Source organism: Alligator mississippiensis, chromosome 2 (assembly GCF_030867095.1).
Source record: "Alligator mississippiensis isolate rAllMis1 chromosome 2, rAllMis1, whole genome shotgun sequence".
NCBI lineage: Eukaryota > Metazoa > Chordata > Crocodylia > Alligatoridae > Alligator > Alligator mississippiensis.
This window is the reverse complement of record NC_081825.1, coordinates 300,933,686-300,950,593: the sequence shown is the minus strand read 5'-3', so window position 1 is coordinate 300,950,593 and position 16,908 is coordinate 300,933,686. Positions and strand designations below refer to the sequence as shown.

The 16,908-nt window shown below is 59.4% G+C and overlaps 1 protein-coding gene across 1 annotated transcript in view; it reads right to left on the bottom strand.

The window, feature by feature from the left end:
- Positions 1-16,838, bottom strand: part of NID2 (nidogen 2) — a 34,829-nt gene extending 17,991 nt beyond the window's left edge. The window contains exons 1-7 of the mRNA XM_019495701.2: positions 16,623-16,838; positions 16,147-16,449; positions 8,427-8,656; positions 6,461-7,110; positions 4,932-5,081; positions 4,603-4,848; positions 3,060-3,260 (exon numbers count right to left, since the gene is read on the bottom strand). Coding sequence (XP_019351246.2) covers positions 3,060-3,260; positions 4,603-4,848; positions 4,932-5,081; positions 6,461-7,110; positions 8,427-8,656; positions 16,147-16,449; positions 16,623-16,805 — 1,963 coding nt within the window. The 5' untranslated portion in view covers positions 16,806-16,838. The remainder of the gene's footprint in view (positions 1-3,059; positions 3,261-4,602; positions 4,849-4,931; positions 5,082-6,460; positions 7,111-8,426; positions 8,657-16,146; positions 16,450-16,622) is intronic.
- Between the last annotated feature and the right edge of the window lie 70 nt (positions 16,839-16,908).

The following is a 16,908-nucleotide window of genomic DNA, read 5'->3' as shown; positions in this document are numbered from 1 at the left end:
ACAGCCCAGCCTGAAGGAGAACATCGGGAACCTGCAATCCGTGGGGTGGCCAACAATACAGCACAGGTAAGCAAAAAGGGGCCCTTTGGGAATCGGAGCTGGGGGCAAAAAAGGCACCAGTCGCAGGGCTCAAGTGCCTATATACTAATGCTAGGAGCATGGGGAACAAGCAGGATGAATTAGCGCTCCTGCTTGCACTAAACACCTATGACTTAGTAGGGCTAACAGAGACCTGGTGGGATTCGTGCCACGACTGGGTGGTACATATTGAGGGCTATAGACTGTACAGAAAGGACAGGGTGGGGAAGAAAGGGGGAGGGGTTGCGCTCTATGTCAAGGAGCAATATACATCGACCCTCGTCAAGATTGAATCGAAGGATGAGGAAGTAGAAGGATTGTGGGTTAGGCTACATGGGGGTCAAGGAGAAAGGGATTTGGTGGTAGGGGTCTGCTACAGACCCCCACACCAAGGGCAAGAGCTAGATTGGGGGCTCCTGAGGCAGCTCTCGGAGACCATAAAAGCTAAAGAGGCGGTAGTCATGGGGGACCTAAACTACCCGGACATCTGCTGGGAGACACAGACAGCAAAGTCCCACCGCTCACACAGGTTTCTAACCTGTGTACAGGACCTCCACCTGACACAGGAGGTGCATGGTCCCACTAGGGGGAATGCCATACTGGATCTGGTATTGGCAACGGGGGATGACATGGTAGGGGACCTCCAGATCGGTGGCCATCTGGGGGACAGTGATCACCTAATAATAGAATTCAACATAAGACGGCGAGTGGGTAAGGTAACTAGTAGGGTGAAAGTGCTAGACTTTAGGAAAGCTGATCTCAATGCACTCAGGCGATTAGTCAAGGAAGCACTGCAGAGTAGGAGTTTTGAAGGGATGGGAGCCCAAGAAGGGTGGCTGTGCCTAAAGGAAACGATCCTTCGGGCACAAAGCAAGACGATCCCAATGAGAGGAAAAAGAGGGAAAGGGGCCAGGAGGCTTCCCTGGCTGACCAGAGAAATCCAGGGCAGCCTAAGGGCCAAAAGGGGAGCACATAAAAAGTGGAAACAGGGTGAGATCACTAAAGATGAATATACCTCCTCTGCTCGTGCTTGTAGGGAGGCAGTTAGACGGGCCAAAGCTACCATGGAGCTGAGGATGGCAACCCAAGTAAAGGACAACAAGAAATTGTTTTTTAGATACATAGGGAGTAAAAGGAAGGCCCAGGGAGGAATAGGACCCCTGCTAAATGGGCAGAAGCAATTGGTGACAGATAGAGGGGACAAGGCTGAACTCCTCAACGAGTTCTTTGCCTCAGTGTTCCTAAGCGAGGGGCACGACAAGTCTCTCACTGGGGTTGTAGAGAGGCAGCAGCAAGGCGCCAGACTGCCATGCGTAGACCCTGAGATGGTGCAGAGTCACTTGGAAGAACTGGATGCGTTTAAGTCGGCAGGCCCGGATGGGCTCCATCCGAGGGTGCTGAAGGCACTGGCCGACATCATTGCAGAGCCACTGGCGGGAATATTTGAACGCTCATGGTGCACGGGCCAGGTCCTGGAGGACTGGAAAAGGGCCAATGTTGTCCCCTTTTTCAAGGGGAGGAAGGAGGACCCGGGCAACTATAGGCCAGTCAGTCTCACCTCCATCCTTGGCAAAGTCTTTGAAAAAATTATCAAGGCTCACATTTGTGAGAGCCCGGCAGGACAAATTATGCTGAGGGGAAACCAGCATGGGTTTGTGGCGGGCAGATCGTGCCTGACCAATCTAGTCTCTTTTTATGACCAGGTTACGAAACGCCTGGACACAGGAGGAGGGGTGGATGTCGTATACTTAGACTTCAGGAAGGCCTTTGATACGGTATCCCACCCCATACTGGTGAACAAGTTAAGAGGCTGTGATGTGGATGACTGCACAGTCTAGTGGGTGGCGAATTGGCTGGAGGGTCGCACCCAGAGAGTCGTGGTGGATGGGTCGGTCTCGACCTGGAAGGGTGTGGGCAGTGGGGTCCCGCAGGGCTCGGTCCTTGGACCGATACTCTTTAATGTCTTCATCAGTGACTTGGACGAGGGAGTGAAGTGTACTCTGTCCAAGTTTGCAGATGACACAAAGCTATGGGGAGAAGTGGACACACCAGAGGGCAGGGAACAGCTGCAGGCAGACCTGGATAGGTTGGACAAGTGGGCAGAAAACAACAGGATGCAGTTCAACAAGGAGAAATACAAAGTGCTGCACCTAGGGAGGAAAAATGTCCAGCACACCTACAGCCTAGGGAATGACCTGCTGGGTGGCACAGAGGTGGAAAGGGACCTTGGAGTCCTAGTGGACTCCAAGATGAACATGAGCCGGCAGTGTGATGAAGCCATCAGAAAAGCCAATGGCACTTTATCGTGCATCAGCAGATGCATGACAAATAGGTCCAAGGAGGTGATACTTCCCCTCTATCGGGCGCTGGTCAGACCGCAGTTGGAGTACTGCGTGCAATTCTGGGCGCCACACTTCAAGAGGGATGTAGATAACCTGGAGAGGGTACAGCGAAGGGCAACTCGTATGGTCAAGGGCCTACAGACCAAGCCCTACGAGGAGAGACTAGAGAACCTGGACCTTTTCAGCCTCCGCAAGAGAAGGTTGAGAGGCGACCTTGTGGCTGCCTTTAAGTTCATCACGGGGGCACAGAAGGGAATTGGTGAGTATTTATTCACCAAGGCGCCCCCAGGGGTTACAAGAAACAATGGCCACAAGCTAGCAGAGAGCAGATTTAGACTGGACATTAGGAAGAACTTCTTCACAGTTCGAGTGGCCAAGGTGTGGAACGGGCTCCCAAGGGAGGTGGTGCTCTCCCCTACCCTGGGGGTCTTCAAGAGGAGGTTAGATGAGCATCTAGCTGGGGTCATCTAGACCCAGCACTCTTTCCTGCCTATGCAGGGGGTCGGACTCGATGATCTATTGAGGTCCCTTCCGACCCTAACATCTATGAATCTATGAAAGCAAAGCAGGACACTGCTGAATCCACCATGCACGGCACAGCCTAACACACGCGGCACGGCGTCGAGCCCCAGCCCGTACCTGAGCTGGAGTAGTAGTAGAGCTCCTTGTAGGGTGCGATGTGGACAGTGAAGTTCTCCGGGATATAGGGCACCCGGCCCTGGATGTGAGTCCTAAGGCTCAGGTAATTTTCTAGTCCCAGCCCCTCGGCTGTTTGAGTGATGTGGACGGTCTCCTTCCCGGGGTAGAAGGTGGCTTCCAGGCTGTGGGTGAATTCAGCCCCTGCACAGGAAGGAGAGTCAGAGGCAGCCCCAGTACTCCCTTCCCCGGACACCGGATGATGCCAGCAGCCACTGCTGGCACAAGTGAGCACAGGGCAGCACAACGGTCATCGAGCCCACGGCCACTTTCCAGCCTCGCAGGCTGGCGTCATGGGCCGGTCTGTGGGTATCATGTGCTCCCCACCACAACACGGGGAAGGCTACAGAGATGCCAAAGCGACTGCCCCGCAGGACTGGTCACTTCTGCTCTAACCCGCAGGTGCTCAACCTCCAGCCTGCGGGCCAAACACAGCCCGCAGAGTCACAGCATCCAGCCCGCGGGGTCAGGAATTAATACGGCCACCCTGCCCCACTGCCGAATGCCCAAACCCTGTGTGGCATCAGAGCTGGGTCATGCCCCCCCTCCCTCCATAGGGCTGGGCCATGCCCCTTCTGCCCCTGCAGAGCAGTGCTGTGGCCATGTCAAGCCCCTTCTCTCCCCGTGGGGCTGTGTTAAGTCCCCTTCCCTTGCAGGGTTGGCTTGGGCCCCACCTCCCGCCATGCGGCCAGACAGGGCCCTGCTGCACCCATCCTGGTTGCTGGATTGGGACCATCAGCTGGATCCAGCCTGTGGGTGGACTGGGCACTGCCCATCCAGGTGAGCACCACGGCTCTAACCCAAGAATCGCAGCATGCAGCACAGAGTGGCAGCTGGACCCGTGCCAATGACAGCGGTGGGGGGATGCACCCAGCCGCGGTGTCTCGTCCTCTGTGGATTTGGAGAGGGCCGGATTCTGCACGTCCTCTTGCTTCCCGGAGGAGCGTGGAAGTGCTGCGCCTGCCCCGTGAACTCCCCCCAACAGTGCCCTGGGGCCCTCTGTGCCTCTCCAGGCAGGAAGCGGGGGGGCTGGGTCTGCCGTGGCCTGAAGCAGGGTCGACTGCTGAGCAATGCTGATTACCAGGGACGTGGCTCCCCTGCTGCTGGGCCTGGGGGCTGTTGGCTAGGAGCAGCACAGTGCAGGGCCTAGATGAGGTCTTTTCTATTCAGGAGCAGCATCCAGGGGCTCCAGGGAGACCTGGCCGGAAGGACGCTGGAGCCACGGAGGTATTTGAAGGACACGGGAGAATGAGGGGAAGCAGGGGCCAGGACACACCGGGCAGGAAGGCACCTGGCACGAGGGGAAGAAACAACTGCAAAGCAGCTTGCTGGACCCCAAGAGCGACCGCCGAGGCTGGTACCGTGGCGCGGGACTGCAGGAGGTGCGAGCACGCAGCCCCAGGCAGTGCCCGGCAGAGCTTCCCGCCTGGACTTCCAGGGCGCTGGGCTGGGCCCCGTGGTCTCCTCGGAGCCGTGCCCCACTTACCGGTGATGCTAAAGCCGTTCTCGTAGCCCGGCTTCTCCAGAGCAAAGAGCCAGCCGAAAAGGCCCCCGATGGGTGTCAGCGGCATCAGGGCACGGGCTGCCAGCTGCGGGATCCGGCTGATGGCAGTGTAGGCTCGGCCATCGTTGCCCACCACGTAAGCGTGCAGGTCCACGTCGGCGAAATGCACCGGCGTCCGCCCCACCAGCAGGTTCCCGCTGACTTTGCCATTGAGCCGATGTGCCGCGCCTGCGGAGGGGCAAGCGCGGGGTCAGCCTCGGGGAGCGAGGGAGGCCAGACCCAACGCCAGAGCCGCCCCCGCGGTGACTCACCCTCCGGGAGGCAGTGCCGGCCGTTCCCGTAAAACTTGGTCTGGCAGTGGCAGCAAAAGCCAGTGGCGTAGTCGGTGCAGAAGGCGTGCGGGGAGCAGAGGCCGTGGTGCTGCTCGCAGGTCTCCTGGCTGGCAGCGCTGTAGGTGAACACTGCACCCCCCGCCTGGGTTAGCATGGGGACTGGCACTGCATGCACTGCCCCGCAGGCAGCCCCGACCCCTGGGGGCTTCATGGGAAGCCAACCCTGCTGACTTTGCTCAGAGCAGGAAACCACTGCTCGGGACCATGGCCCCATCCCAGACCAAGGGTGCCAATACCATGGGCATGTGACCCGCGTCAGCCCAAGGGCAAGGAACTGCCCCTGGGGAAGAGGCAGGAGCCTTAGAAAGACCATGATGGAGACCTGGGTGTGGGACATGGAAGAGGGGGAACCACCTCAGGGGGTCACAGCAGCGTAATGGGCCTGCAATCCCCTCTGCCCACAGGGGGTCTGCAGACAGGCCGTGATCCCTCTGAGCTCAGGGCAAGAGAACGGGGACTCCAGCCCCGCACCTGCAATGCCAGCTCTCAGGTGCGTCGGAGAAGGGCCGGGCATGCTGCACCGGTCCCAGGCACTGTGGGGAAGAGCTCAAGGTGCTCCCATGCTCCTGATCCCCTCCCAGCCTGGTGCTCAGGGTCACGTGCTGGTGGAGGACTGTATGAATGGCCATCAGTCACATGGCTCATCAACCTCCCATGTGCTTTATCTAGCGGCTGCAGCACATCGTAGCTTGGATGGTGGCAGGGCTGACATCCCTGATCCCTCTCCCCCTGTGCCTTAATGAGGGCTTAACCCTGCCTCCAAGCCAGGGCTTAACACCTGGCTTGGAGGCAGGCAGAGCTCCTCCAGTCTGACCGCTCCTGCCGGCCCATCTCCCTGGGACCGAACCACGAGGAGTGCTCAGACCAAGCCGCCGCCTCCCCCAGAGTTTTAACTGGTTTTAAACCTCTGACCCCACTGTCACTCCCTTTCATCATTTTTTGTCCCCCAGAATCAGTTGATGGCTTGGATCCCACCGCTGCCCACAGTAAACTAGCGCGGTAAGCCCACGGACCAAGTCACCCAATAAATCTACCACCAGGCTCTTGCCCGGCAGCTGTTGAGGAACCAAGGCCTCGTCACCCTTGGCAGTAACCCCGGACCCTGGCCTTATGATTTACCTGCCCTCTGCTCGTCTTCGACCAAGCCAACCCGCCCCCCCGGCAGTGCTGAGCTCCAGCTCCCTGAAAGGTCCCAGGATCTGGCTCAGGGTCATTCGTTCTTCACTTAGAGGCTGGTCTTTTGGGACTTTATGGGGCCAAACTTAGCCTGTCCGTCCGCAGCTGGAAACCAGCCGGCCCTGACGGAAGCAGGATCCTCGGGCTCTGACGGAGCTATGCTACGCCCATGCCCACAAGCTAAGGTTTGGGCTGAATTGCACACGTGGTGCCTCAACCACAAGTAGGACCTTTCTCCCTTCTCCCAGGGCCCTGGGTGCCAGGTTGCCTACCGTCAGTGTTAAAGCTAACGTCCTCGTCCACACCAACAATGTGCCGCCCCCGCGGGAAGGGCAGTGGGCTGTCCGGGTAGCTCTGAAGGACCACCTCCCCCTCCGGGTACCCGAGGTGGACGTCGGTCTCTGCAGGTACAGCTCCGCCGTCCGGGTAAGGCTGGACATCCTCCCTCTGGCGGTAGGTTGGCGACTCCACAGACACTAGCTCCAGAAGGTCCTCATCCGTCTCCAGCGAGGACGGCTCTTGGGAGGGGACAGGCCATGCTTCTGGGGAGGATGGGAGATGGCTGGATGCTGGCGTCGGCAACTTGGAAGCGAACTCCAAACCCTCCCGTACCCGGTCCTGAAGGTTAATGTCGGTGTGCAGGGAAATGCCGAGCTCATCATAGTCCTCAGCCACCACCTCTGTTGGCTCCACAAACGGGAACTCTTCGTTGTCCTCTTCGTTCTCGTCGTAGGAGAAAATGGCAAATGCCCCGTCCGGGTAGTCGTGCTCGGCGGTGGCGTGGCGGGACACGCTCTCCGGAGCTGTGGGCAGGGCCCCCCCCAAAAGCTGCCTGCCGGCGCCGGCTGGAACGATGTTCTCCAGGGGGGACGCGCTGCCAATGTGGAAGACCCAGACCCCGGGAGTCAGCACGTTGCTGCTCCTAGAGGAAAAGGAGTGAGGTTATTCAGCCACTGTAAAAATCAGGCAGGTCTGCAGGGTGACGCAGACGCCCCCATCCAGCCGCCCCCGTTCGGACAAACTTGCTGTTGCGTTCAGGGGGCCACTTGCCCCAGGAAAAACTGTAGGGCATGAGCTATGGGGCTAAATGCTCAGAAGCTGGGGGTTACATGGGTTGCCTTGATTTTTGGCAGCCCGGCATGAGACACTTGAAAGGGGCCTGAGCTTTGGAACGGGCTCCAAACCTCACTAACGGGTCCCCCCAGAGCCACTGGGAATGGCAAGTCATACTGGGAGACCGCGCCTAGACCTTGACTGTACACGAGAGAGCCGAAACCGCTCAAGGAGGAAACCGGGAGCAAGTTCCTGAAGGCCTCTTGCTCTGCAGAGGCTTTGGAGCCGCTTATTTAATTCAATTAGATCTGGTAGATTTAGCCTGCCCCTCCAGCCGCTCCAGGCCTTAAAAGGCACTAATGCCTGGCTGGGAGGGGAAAAAAAAACATTTCATGGAGAACCGGTTGTGCTCTTATGCCCATATCCTCTGCAGTCCTCGTCCTCCCCCTGCTCTGTGTCCCTGCGGTCAGCAGCGCGCTTGAAACAGCTGGTATGTGATTGCAGCCATAACATACGGACCAGCTGTGATTTTACAAGCTCAACGGCTCCCATTGTTTATGTGAATGAAATCCCCCCCGGCGCAGGCAGCCAGAACAAGGACTATGGAACATTTAAGTCCCATATAAGCCCCGTTTTGAAGGCTTAACCAGCATGCGGCGTTGTGTTAACCTCTACTGCATGGCTGGGGGGGGTTCAGCCCCGCTGAAAGGCTTTAATCTAACTCCACGGTCCCTTCGGCAACAACGGTTCCTGCCTCTTAGTATTTAATGTCTTTGCAATTCCCCGTAGCGAGAGCCTGCTTGATGGAGCCCGGTACGTTTCTCCCTCCCAAAGCAACCAGAGTTTGGCCAGCAAGTCCAGATGGGCTTGTGCCAGTGCCCAAACCATCCAGCCTGCTTGTTTGCAAGCTTCCAGTGCTTCAAGGCAACTAGTATCAACCGACCGATGCAGCCAGCCGGCAGGGACGCAGGCAGGTGGGGACTAGGAAGCCATCCATCAAGGAAGGGCTATTGTTAGGAGTTTCTGTGCACAGAGCTCCAGAGGAAGAGGGCTGCTATTTTTCCACCAGGAAGCCAGCTGCTCTTGGCCCTAATGGTTCACAAACACCCAGGTCAGCGAGCTAGAGGAAGGACCCTCGTGGACAACAAACGGACCGTTAAAATCAAGCCTGCATGCATGACTTACTGGTAGAGGTTCTTGAGGCCCTGCTCACTGCTGGCCACGCTGTAGTGCAGGTTCTCCCTTCCAGGGTCCGTTTCCCCCCTGCTGAAGCCCACCCTGGCCGGAAGCTCGAGCTGGATGTGGTAGGACTCCTTGGGCCGAGTGCCGAAGAACTGAATCCCATCATCAGGGTAGAGGAAGAGGGCATAGGCGTCTGCATGGTCGTAGGCTAGCACTGCCTGGAACGTGTTGCGCTGCCGGAGGAAACGGGGTTAACAGCATATGGGGGACACCACTCTGCACCCCTTCACCTGCCGGGGTCCGGCTGGGTGCTACAGCACGGAGGACAGCCCCAGAGCAGGGCGTACCCTTGACCTTGTGGGATAAAAAACGAGGGGACACCAACCACATGTGGGCATAGGGAAGGAAAGCGGGGGGTGTCTCTACAACGACAGCCTGCAAGGTAGGGGGAACAGGCAGGGCTTTTACAGCGAACCAGGGGACTTTGCTCAGGCATGCACCAACCCCAGCACACTCCCACCCACAGCTGGATACTCCTTTCCCTGAGCCAGAAAACGTGCCGACAGCCACCATGCTCAGATTTTCTCTTAATATCTCCCCCCGATAAACTCTGCTGGCCCTTCGAACCATTGAGACCCCAGGTTTTGCTTCCGAGAGAACTATTTTCCTGGGCACTAAGTCTGCCGGTCAGCAAGCGTTCTGGGTTTCCAACCAAACTAGGGGGTCTTCTCCCATCAGACACGTGTGTATCTGCACACACATGCACCCATTGCAAGACAGACGTAAATGAGGGGGCACGGGAAGTGTGCAAGCGGCAGGGTTTAGCCCGCAGAAAGGCTTCCTGTCCAGGAACTGTTATGACAAAATACCTGACAAACTCCAGGCGCTCACAGAAGAGCCCATGTTTCCTAGGTGCCTTCCACTCTTCTCAGGAGCCGAGTTGAAGCAAAATTTGGCAACCCGTGTTTGCAGTGACTGTCATAGGACAGCAGCTAGGGACTGACGGCAGGCCAAGGAGAGGCGGGGGCCATCTCACATGCTGCATTCGTTAGCAGCGACTCTGCAGGGAGGGATGGGGCTTAGCGGATCCATGAGGCATGGGTTTGACTCTGGTTTCCACCCAGGGTTGCTAATGAGCTCCTTATGGACCTGGAGCAGACAGCCCACCTCGAACCAGGCCAGAAGGACCAGTTCCAACCAGAGCAATCCCAGCTCGAGGAATGCCCACTGTCTGGGAACCCCAGGCACAACTACCCATCGCATGCAAGCCACGCAGGGTCAGATGCAAACCCACAGCCTGGCCACAGATTAGTCCTCAGCTTCCAGACAGGCTAGTGTTACACGCGAAGCAATGCTGGGGGCTTCAGAGTCATCATCTTAGCTGAGCAATGGGCCCAGCTGGCAGCCCCGGTCAGGACATTTGTGGTTACAAGAAGGGCCGGACGATAGATTCTTGCAAGCAAGCTATTTCAGCTCCCATGGCTCGCTCTCACGCTTTCTCAACTGCTTTTCCCTCTGGCCTAGTGTCTGCCGAGTCCTCCCGAGCATCCCACGTGAACAGCACGGCCAGGGGGAAACCTCGCTGTGTGTGAATCAGCCGTGACACACGGGCCACCGCAGACAACCTCGCAACCTCGAGCCTGTGTCCAGCTGGGGCAGGAAGGCAAGCACTGCCATGCTGAGTTAAGAGATCCCCTGGCAAAGCCTTGCTGAGCTCCCTCTGGCTGGCACTAAATACCCTGATCCAGGCCATTTCGGTAATGGGGACGATGCATCGTTACTGTGGCGGTTTCCGCTCCTGTTCCTACGCAGCTCATCGGCAGAGCTGCCCCAGACGCACGCCGGTGTAACACAAGGTCGGAAGTGGTTCCATAACACCCAAATGGAGATGGCCCGTTTGCTGCTGCTGCGGTCTGGCCTGTGCCTGTGTGTCGTACCTGTATAACACCAGCTAAGGGGGAGTTTTGCTGCCCCAGCCCCTCATGGCAGTCCCAGCTTATTCTGCGCCTCTCCCTACTCGGGAACGAGCTGCTATCCGTACAACCCGCGTGCACCAGCATCACTGCGCCATGTCGGGCCGGCAGGCTGGGCCGACGCGTGTTGGGTCTGACCCGCCGGAAAGGGGGCTGCTCACCCCTGGGAAGAGAGAAACAGCCAGGGCTCCTTGAGGAAGGGTGATCTTTCTGCCTGCACTGCACGAGAAGGGATGACCCCAGGAAGCCAAAGAGGTCCCCTGACTTATGCCATCTCAGTCTAGAAAGGGGAACCAATGGGCATTTTAGGGGCCCCAATTAGCAGAGCTCATTAGAGACTTGTTGGAAAATTTAATTGCCTATTCTCCTGGAGGGCGAGGACCTGGAGGACCTGAGCTAGTTCAGCAGCCGACATGGATAAGGCCCTTCTCTGGCCCACACGGCCATTTTTCAGGCGGGAGGCTGAGGCACGGGGCAGACTGAAAGATGTGCCCCGGATCCTACAGGAAGGTGCTGCAGAGGCCAGGAGGAGCCCACAAGCCCACCCGCCTTCCCCGCACTGAGCGACACGAGGGCCGGAGGAGTCCTGTGGATCATCCAGGACTGCGTTTCTCCCTCAGAGAGACAAGAAATTGCTGCCCCAGGATGGCTCCTGCCCTGACGGCACTGTGCTGTTGCGGGGATCCCAGCGCCAGCCTGCCTGTGCCCTCCCACGCTCGCTCTCGCTCTCTTGGGCTGCGAGTTGCACAGCCCTGCCACATGCCACTAGCAGGACGCCCTGCCCCTCTGCCCACCAAACCCCTGGGCATCCTCTTCAGTTGTGTCTCCCTAGCTCCCCATCCCTGCTCCTTGCTTTTTTACCACTCTGCAGCCCAGGCTTTTCACTTCCAAGTTGGGGGACTCTCATCCTCCCCTGCTCCTCTGACCCACGCCATCTCTGCAACTCTGCCCTGCTCAAGAGCTGGAACCTGGCTTCCCATCAATGCTCCTGCTCAGGAAGACGTGCTTGCAGCTGTCTGACATCAGCCACGTTGCAGGCTTCAGCTGATTTACGCTGCCATGACGGAGCTTAGAGAATCAGGCCCAGGGCAAAGCACCATCCCGTGGCAAGCGCCAGCAAATACCGCTCTCGGCTACCAGCAGGCACTGGGTTGCACGGGACCCGAACACTGGGGCAACACCCTGAAGCTCTCACTGCGTCTCCTCCCGGTGCCCTAAAGCACACTCCTCTGCAAGGAGGACTCCTCGCTGCGGGTCCCACCTCGCCTGGACATAACCAGCTTGCAGGACGAGCCCCCCGCTCCCCAGGTGCTGAGCTCTGGACAAAGGGCCTCACGTGGCTGCCTTCGGAGACCCTACAACTCAGGAGGCTGAAAGCCACCCCGATAGCCACAGACTTTCTCCTTTACACCCCTGAAAGCAAAGAAGCAGCTCTGAAGCTCTGCCAGCACCCAGTTTCCTTGCACCGCTCCAGCCCCCGGGACCTAACAGAGCAGAGTCTCGCCAGGCATCAATTCTCCGTCTCTAAAATGGGGTGACTGGTGCTTCTTAGCTCCCGCAACGTCGCATCTATTCAGCTTATGGGCTGCCTCCCACCCCATAGGCGCATGCACAGACCCTGGCAGGAGGGTCCTGCTCCCGACTGGGTCTTGTCACGCAGCTCAATACGGACAGGGATCGCCCCACTCGTTTTATCTCAGGAAGTGGCAAGAGGAAGGGAGGCTAATTAAGCTGGACAGGCCTTTATCACTTCAAATAAACTCTTAACCCATGTGCGACAGGTATCAAGTCATGGGAAGATGTTCTCCCAAGGCTGGTGGCTTCTGGCTTCTCCACTGTTCATCTGCTGGGGTTTTTCTCATGACGACCAAGGGCAAAAAGAGGCCTTTATCTCTACTCCAAAATTCCCCAGCATCGCAGACTCGGCATCCCTGCCAGAGAGCTAAGGAGCGGGCTTGTAGGACAGATACACCCCCACACACACAGCCCGACCCAGCGGACCTCGTCCCACCAACGGCAAGCCAGAACGCGGCAGAAACAATCCCAAGGGGGAAAAACACACGACAAAGGAAAGCAGTTAGAGCCCAGGCCAAATCCATCCCGCTGCAGCCCTGCAGACGTGTCACTGCAGCGCGATCTGCATCGAGGTCCTAGCGTTCCCACTTCCCACTGCTTTCAAGGGGCTGCGGGCACCTACATGCCATGAGGAGCTGCGGTACAGTCAAAGCACCCTGGAAGGGTCTTGTTCTTCCCTGGAATTCGGTTCATCGATTTTGACTGCCTTTTATTTGGCTTTGGGCTCCCTCTGATAACTACTCCCAGCTCCACGGGTTTACTGCCTTCTTCCCCTTGTCTGCATGATTATCTTCATTGACACAGTGAGCTTAAACAGAAGCCATTGTTTTACCTTGACTTTAGCTTAGGCTTCTTTCCCAGACCTGAAGAATGGCACTTTGTGCCCAAAAGCCTGTCTCCTGACTACGCAGCCGGTCCAACAAAAGATGTCAACAAGCAACCTTTGCTTCTTGGAGGACCTGAGCCCAAGTCAAGCAAACTTTGCATCTTGATGGACCTGAGCCCAAGTCACCTCCGTTTGCTCCGCGGCTAATCAGCCAGGATTGCTGCTGAAGTTTGCCTGAAGGCTTAGGGCACGATTTGGCAGACAAAGGGATGTGTTTGTGCATGAAGCACGGAGGCCAAAGAGCAGGGCAGGACGGCTCGGAGCTTGTTCCCTGCTCGGTCTCAATGCAGTGGGGCTGTTTAGTCCTCAGAAAAGAGTCACCGAGAACAAATTCCTCCCGAGTGCAATGTCCTGGAGCTGCAGCTAGGTCCAACAGCAGTGTTGCTGGTTTTGATTATGGCTGAAAGCTGAACACAAACATCTGCGAGGCCCTGAAAGCCAGCGGCCCCACACAACCGAAGCAGCAGCCTGGGCTGCGACTCTCCCAGCACCTCCCTTCAAACCCCGGCCCTGCGGGGAGGCTCCCTGCCGTCCCGGTCTGGCACCAGGAGTTCCCAGCTCGCGGGGCTGCAGAGGGGGGATTCAAACCCCACAGGCACAAGGCTCGGAGGGCAAATAAAAAGGACCCCGATTTCAAAATAAAGCCTTCAGGATGGTCAGAGGCTGGGATTGGGGAGCCCCTGGCTCTGGCAGAACCATCTCCTCCCTCTTTTCCAAAATACCAGGACACCTGGGCCAGGGCACCGTCCTCCAGCAGCGACGGCTGGCGCGGCCCCAACACTGACGCAGGGCACGGGGGCTCTGGCATTAGGGCAGCGCTCCCTGGCAGCAGGTCTGGCGCTGAGTGCCAACCTGCTCTGCCGGCCCCTGGGTATCACGTGGTGGGGGGGGTTGTGCAGGCAGGCCGCCAGGAGCAGGGGTCCTGTCAGGCCACGGACCACAGCAGGATGTGCAGGGTGAAGCTGTGCCAAGCAGCTGTCTGTCCACAGAAAACCACCAGCGCGGGGTGGGGGGTGTGGGTTACAACTGCCCGAGCACACTGGTTTCCCTGCCCCACTGCTCTGCAGGGAGGAACGGCGAGCCCGTGTAGCAAAGCCGTAGAGCGGGGGGTATTAGCGCTTCAGCTGGGACTAGAACAGCAGCAACACAGCTGGACGACCCCCTCGCTCGTCCTAGGGCTGGAGAGCCTCCGAGGGTTTGGCTCATCCTAACGAGAGCCCACGGGGAGAGAGCAGCTGTGGACAGTCCTTGACCAGGGGGTCCCGGGACCGGGTCCTGGGGATTCCCTCCATCTCGCTGTGGATTTCCCGCAACCGGAGGAGAGAGCTCGCTTCCTTGGTTTGGACAGGGATGACCCTGCCCCAGGCAGGGGGTTGCACTGGACGACCACTGGGAGGTCCCTTCCAGCCTGATTTCTCTATGATTTCTGGGGGGGGGGTCACCCGCAGTATGCATGGGGAAGGAAAGGGCAGCTTTCTAGTGCTAGAAAGGAAGCACCCGGCCATGCCAGCCCCCACTTCAGGCCCAGGCTCTTGTGCTTGCCTTGCACAAGACGGCGTTGCACAAAACCAACAGGCAGCAAACCTAAACTCCCGTAACAGACTCCTTTCTACGGAGAGGATCGCCCAGGGAAGCCATCAGATGCCAGCATGCATTCAGCAAGGACAGGACAACGGGACAGCGAGCCCATCCAGAGCGCCACTGGAAAGGGTCTGGCAGGAGTACAGCACTCACGCTTCGGGGCACAAGCTGATGGGGACAGGAAGGATTTCCTTCTGGGCAGGTCAGCGCGTCCGAACCCGGTTCCAAGGTGGAACAAGCCAGCGTCAGAGACAGGATGAGGAGCTGAGCAGGGCGAGAGCAGCTCCTGCATTCCTACCCCTGGTTGATGCCAACAAGTTACGTGCAAGCCACTCCACGGTCCTTGAAGCAGAGGCTTTGCTACTCAGATTGTTCTCTAGGAAACTGTTCACTGAGCAGGGGGTTGGACTAGGTGGCCTCCTGAGGTCCATTCGAACCCAGAGGAGCTCCGGGCTGCTCTCTAGCAAACAGGCCCAGCTGGGGACTCAGAGCAGGTAGAAGACGGGCAACATTTGGGGCTGCTCTACCAGGATGGAGGCAGGTGGAGCTGGAAAGCACAGGAGCTCCCTAGTGCCCCAGTAAGCGCTCAGACTTAGGGAGGCAGCGTTCACCGCAACGACAAATCCGGCCCGAGGAAGCCAAGCGCGGGAGATCAGAATACTTCTTTGTCTAGTCCTGAGCCTTATCAGCCCGATGCTGAAAAAACATACGTCAGCGCAGGCACGTCTGGAGAGCCGACGCAATGGATGCCTGAGCTCCATGCACAACAGCAACCCACGGTGGAAACTGTGAAGCCTATTCCCCACTGACATTTGTTCACGGGGAACAAAACAAAGAGCCAAAGAAAAGAGCCTGGGATCCCAAATCATTCGCCATGTGTTTGGAGGACAGAAATAACAAAGCTGGGGTCAAAACCAGTTCAACTGACTTACACAGGCCAGGCCCAGTTGGGTGAAACTCTCCTCTCAGCTCCAGGAGTGTCAAGCTACAAGGGAGAGCATGGAGGCTGCAGTGACAGCGGAGCCACGTCACATCCCCCACCACCCCGTGCCCCTGCAAGCCTCTGGGCGGTCTGCCCTTTGTCTATACAGCCCTGCAAGGGCTTGGGGCAGAGACCATCTCCATCCACGCTGCGTGCACCAGTCAGCACTTGCTCACAGCCACTGGCTTCCCGCCACTAGGATGGGCACGGCGCACTGGGAATCCCCCACCGGCGAGCAATGACACCCAAGGCACCTGCCCACTGTCGAGGGCGAGGTGTTCACCACCGACCCTCCACGGGTTTCTGGAGCGGGCGCCCAGCTCACCTGGCTCTGCAGGCCGGGCTGGGACCATGGGGCTTCCCGAGAGCCGGACAACACGCCTCTGGAGGTGGGGAGAGCGGGAGCAGTGCTTGCCCCTGGGCGGTAGCCCCGCTCACCCCACCACCGAATCTCTGGCCCATGAGCTGGCTGTGCAGAGGGCTCTGCCAGTCCACAAGACGTCTGATACCCCTGGTTTACGGCCTCCTGCCCTCTCCCTCTACTCTTCCCGCTAGATAGGTCTAAGACACCTGGCCATGAGCTGTAGATGCGCTAGCCTGGGCCGCTCCACAGCGGGCCCAGCCCAGGTCTGAGCCCAGGAGACGGGCCGGGCCGTTCAGCATCACAGGGGGACCGGACCGGACCGGACCGCCCGCCCGCCGCGGTCCCACCAGCCTTGCCCTCACCTGCCGAGAGGGCTCCGCGTCCCGCGAGACCGCCTCGTAGGCTGCCACGTCCTCCCAGGTGGCGACGACAGCATGGGTGGGCGCAAAGGCGGCGCTGGGAAACCCGGCGCGGATGTAGCCGGCCGCCCGGCTCAGCACGTCCGAGGCGCCGTCCTGCCGGTAATAGATCTGTCCTCGGCCCCCGGAGGTGTCGAGGTCGGCCAGGAAAGGGGCGATGGCGGGGAAGTCGGTGGGCAAGTCGTCGTCCACGTACTGCGTCTCCCGCGGGAAGTCCTGGCCCGAGAGGAGGCCGTTGGTGCCCACCTGCGGGGAGACGGCGCGTGCTCAGGGGGCTCCCAGACACCCGCTGCCCCGGGGGCGTGGGGGGTATGTGGGCATCTCTCTCCCCGGGGTGCCCGCCCGCCCGTCCCGTCGGGGCAGGAGCGGGGAGCACAGGGCGCCCCGCACCCCGGCCCGCGCCCCCCGCACCCGCTCACATGGAGGCGGGCGAGGCGCAGCCCGTAGAAGGGCAGCAGCGGGGCCAGCGGCAGAGCCGAGCCCTCGTCGTCGCCCGGCGGCAGCGCCCGGTCGCCCCGCGCCGGCCCGTGCGGGAAGAGCTCCGGGCGGCGCAGCGCGGCGCAGCCCAGCACGGCCGCCAGCACCAGCCCCGCCGCCCGCATGGCCCCGCGCCCCGAGCCCCGCCGCGCCGCGCCGCGCCCGCCGCCGCCGCCGCCCCGAGCCCGGCCCCGCCGCCGCTCCGCCCCGCCGCCCCGCCCAGCCCAG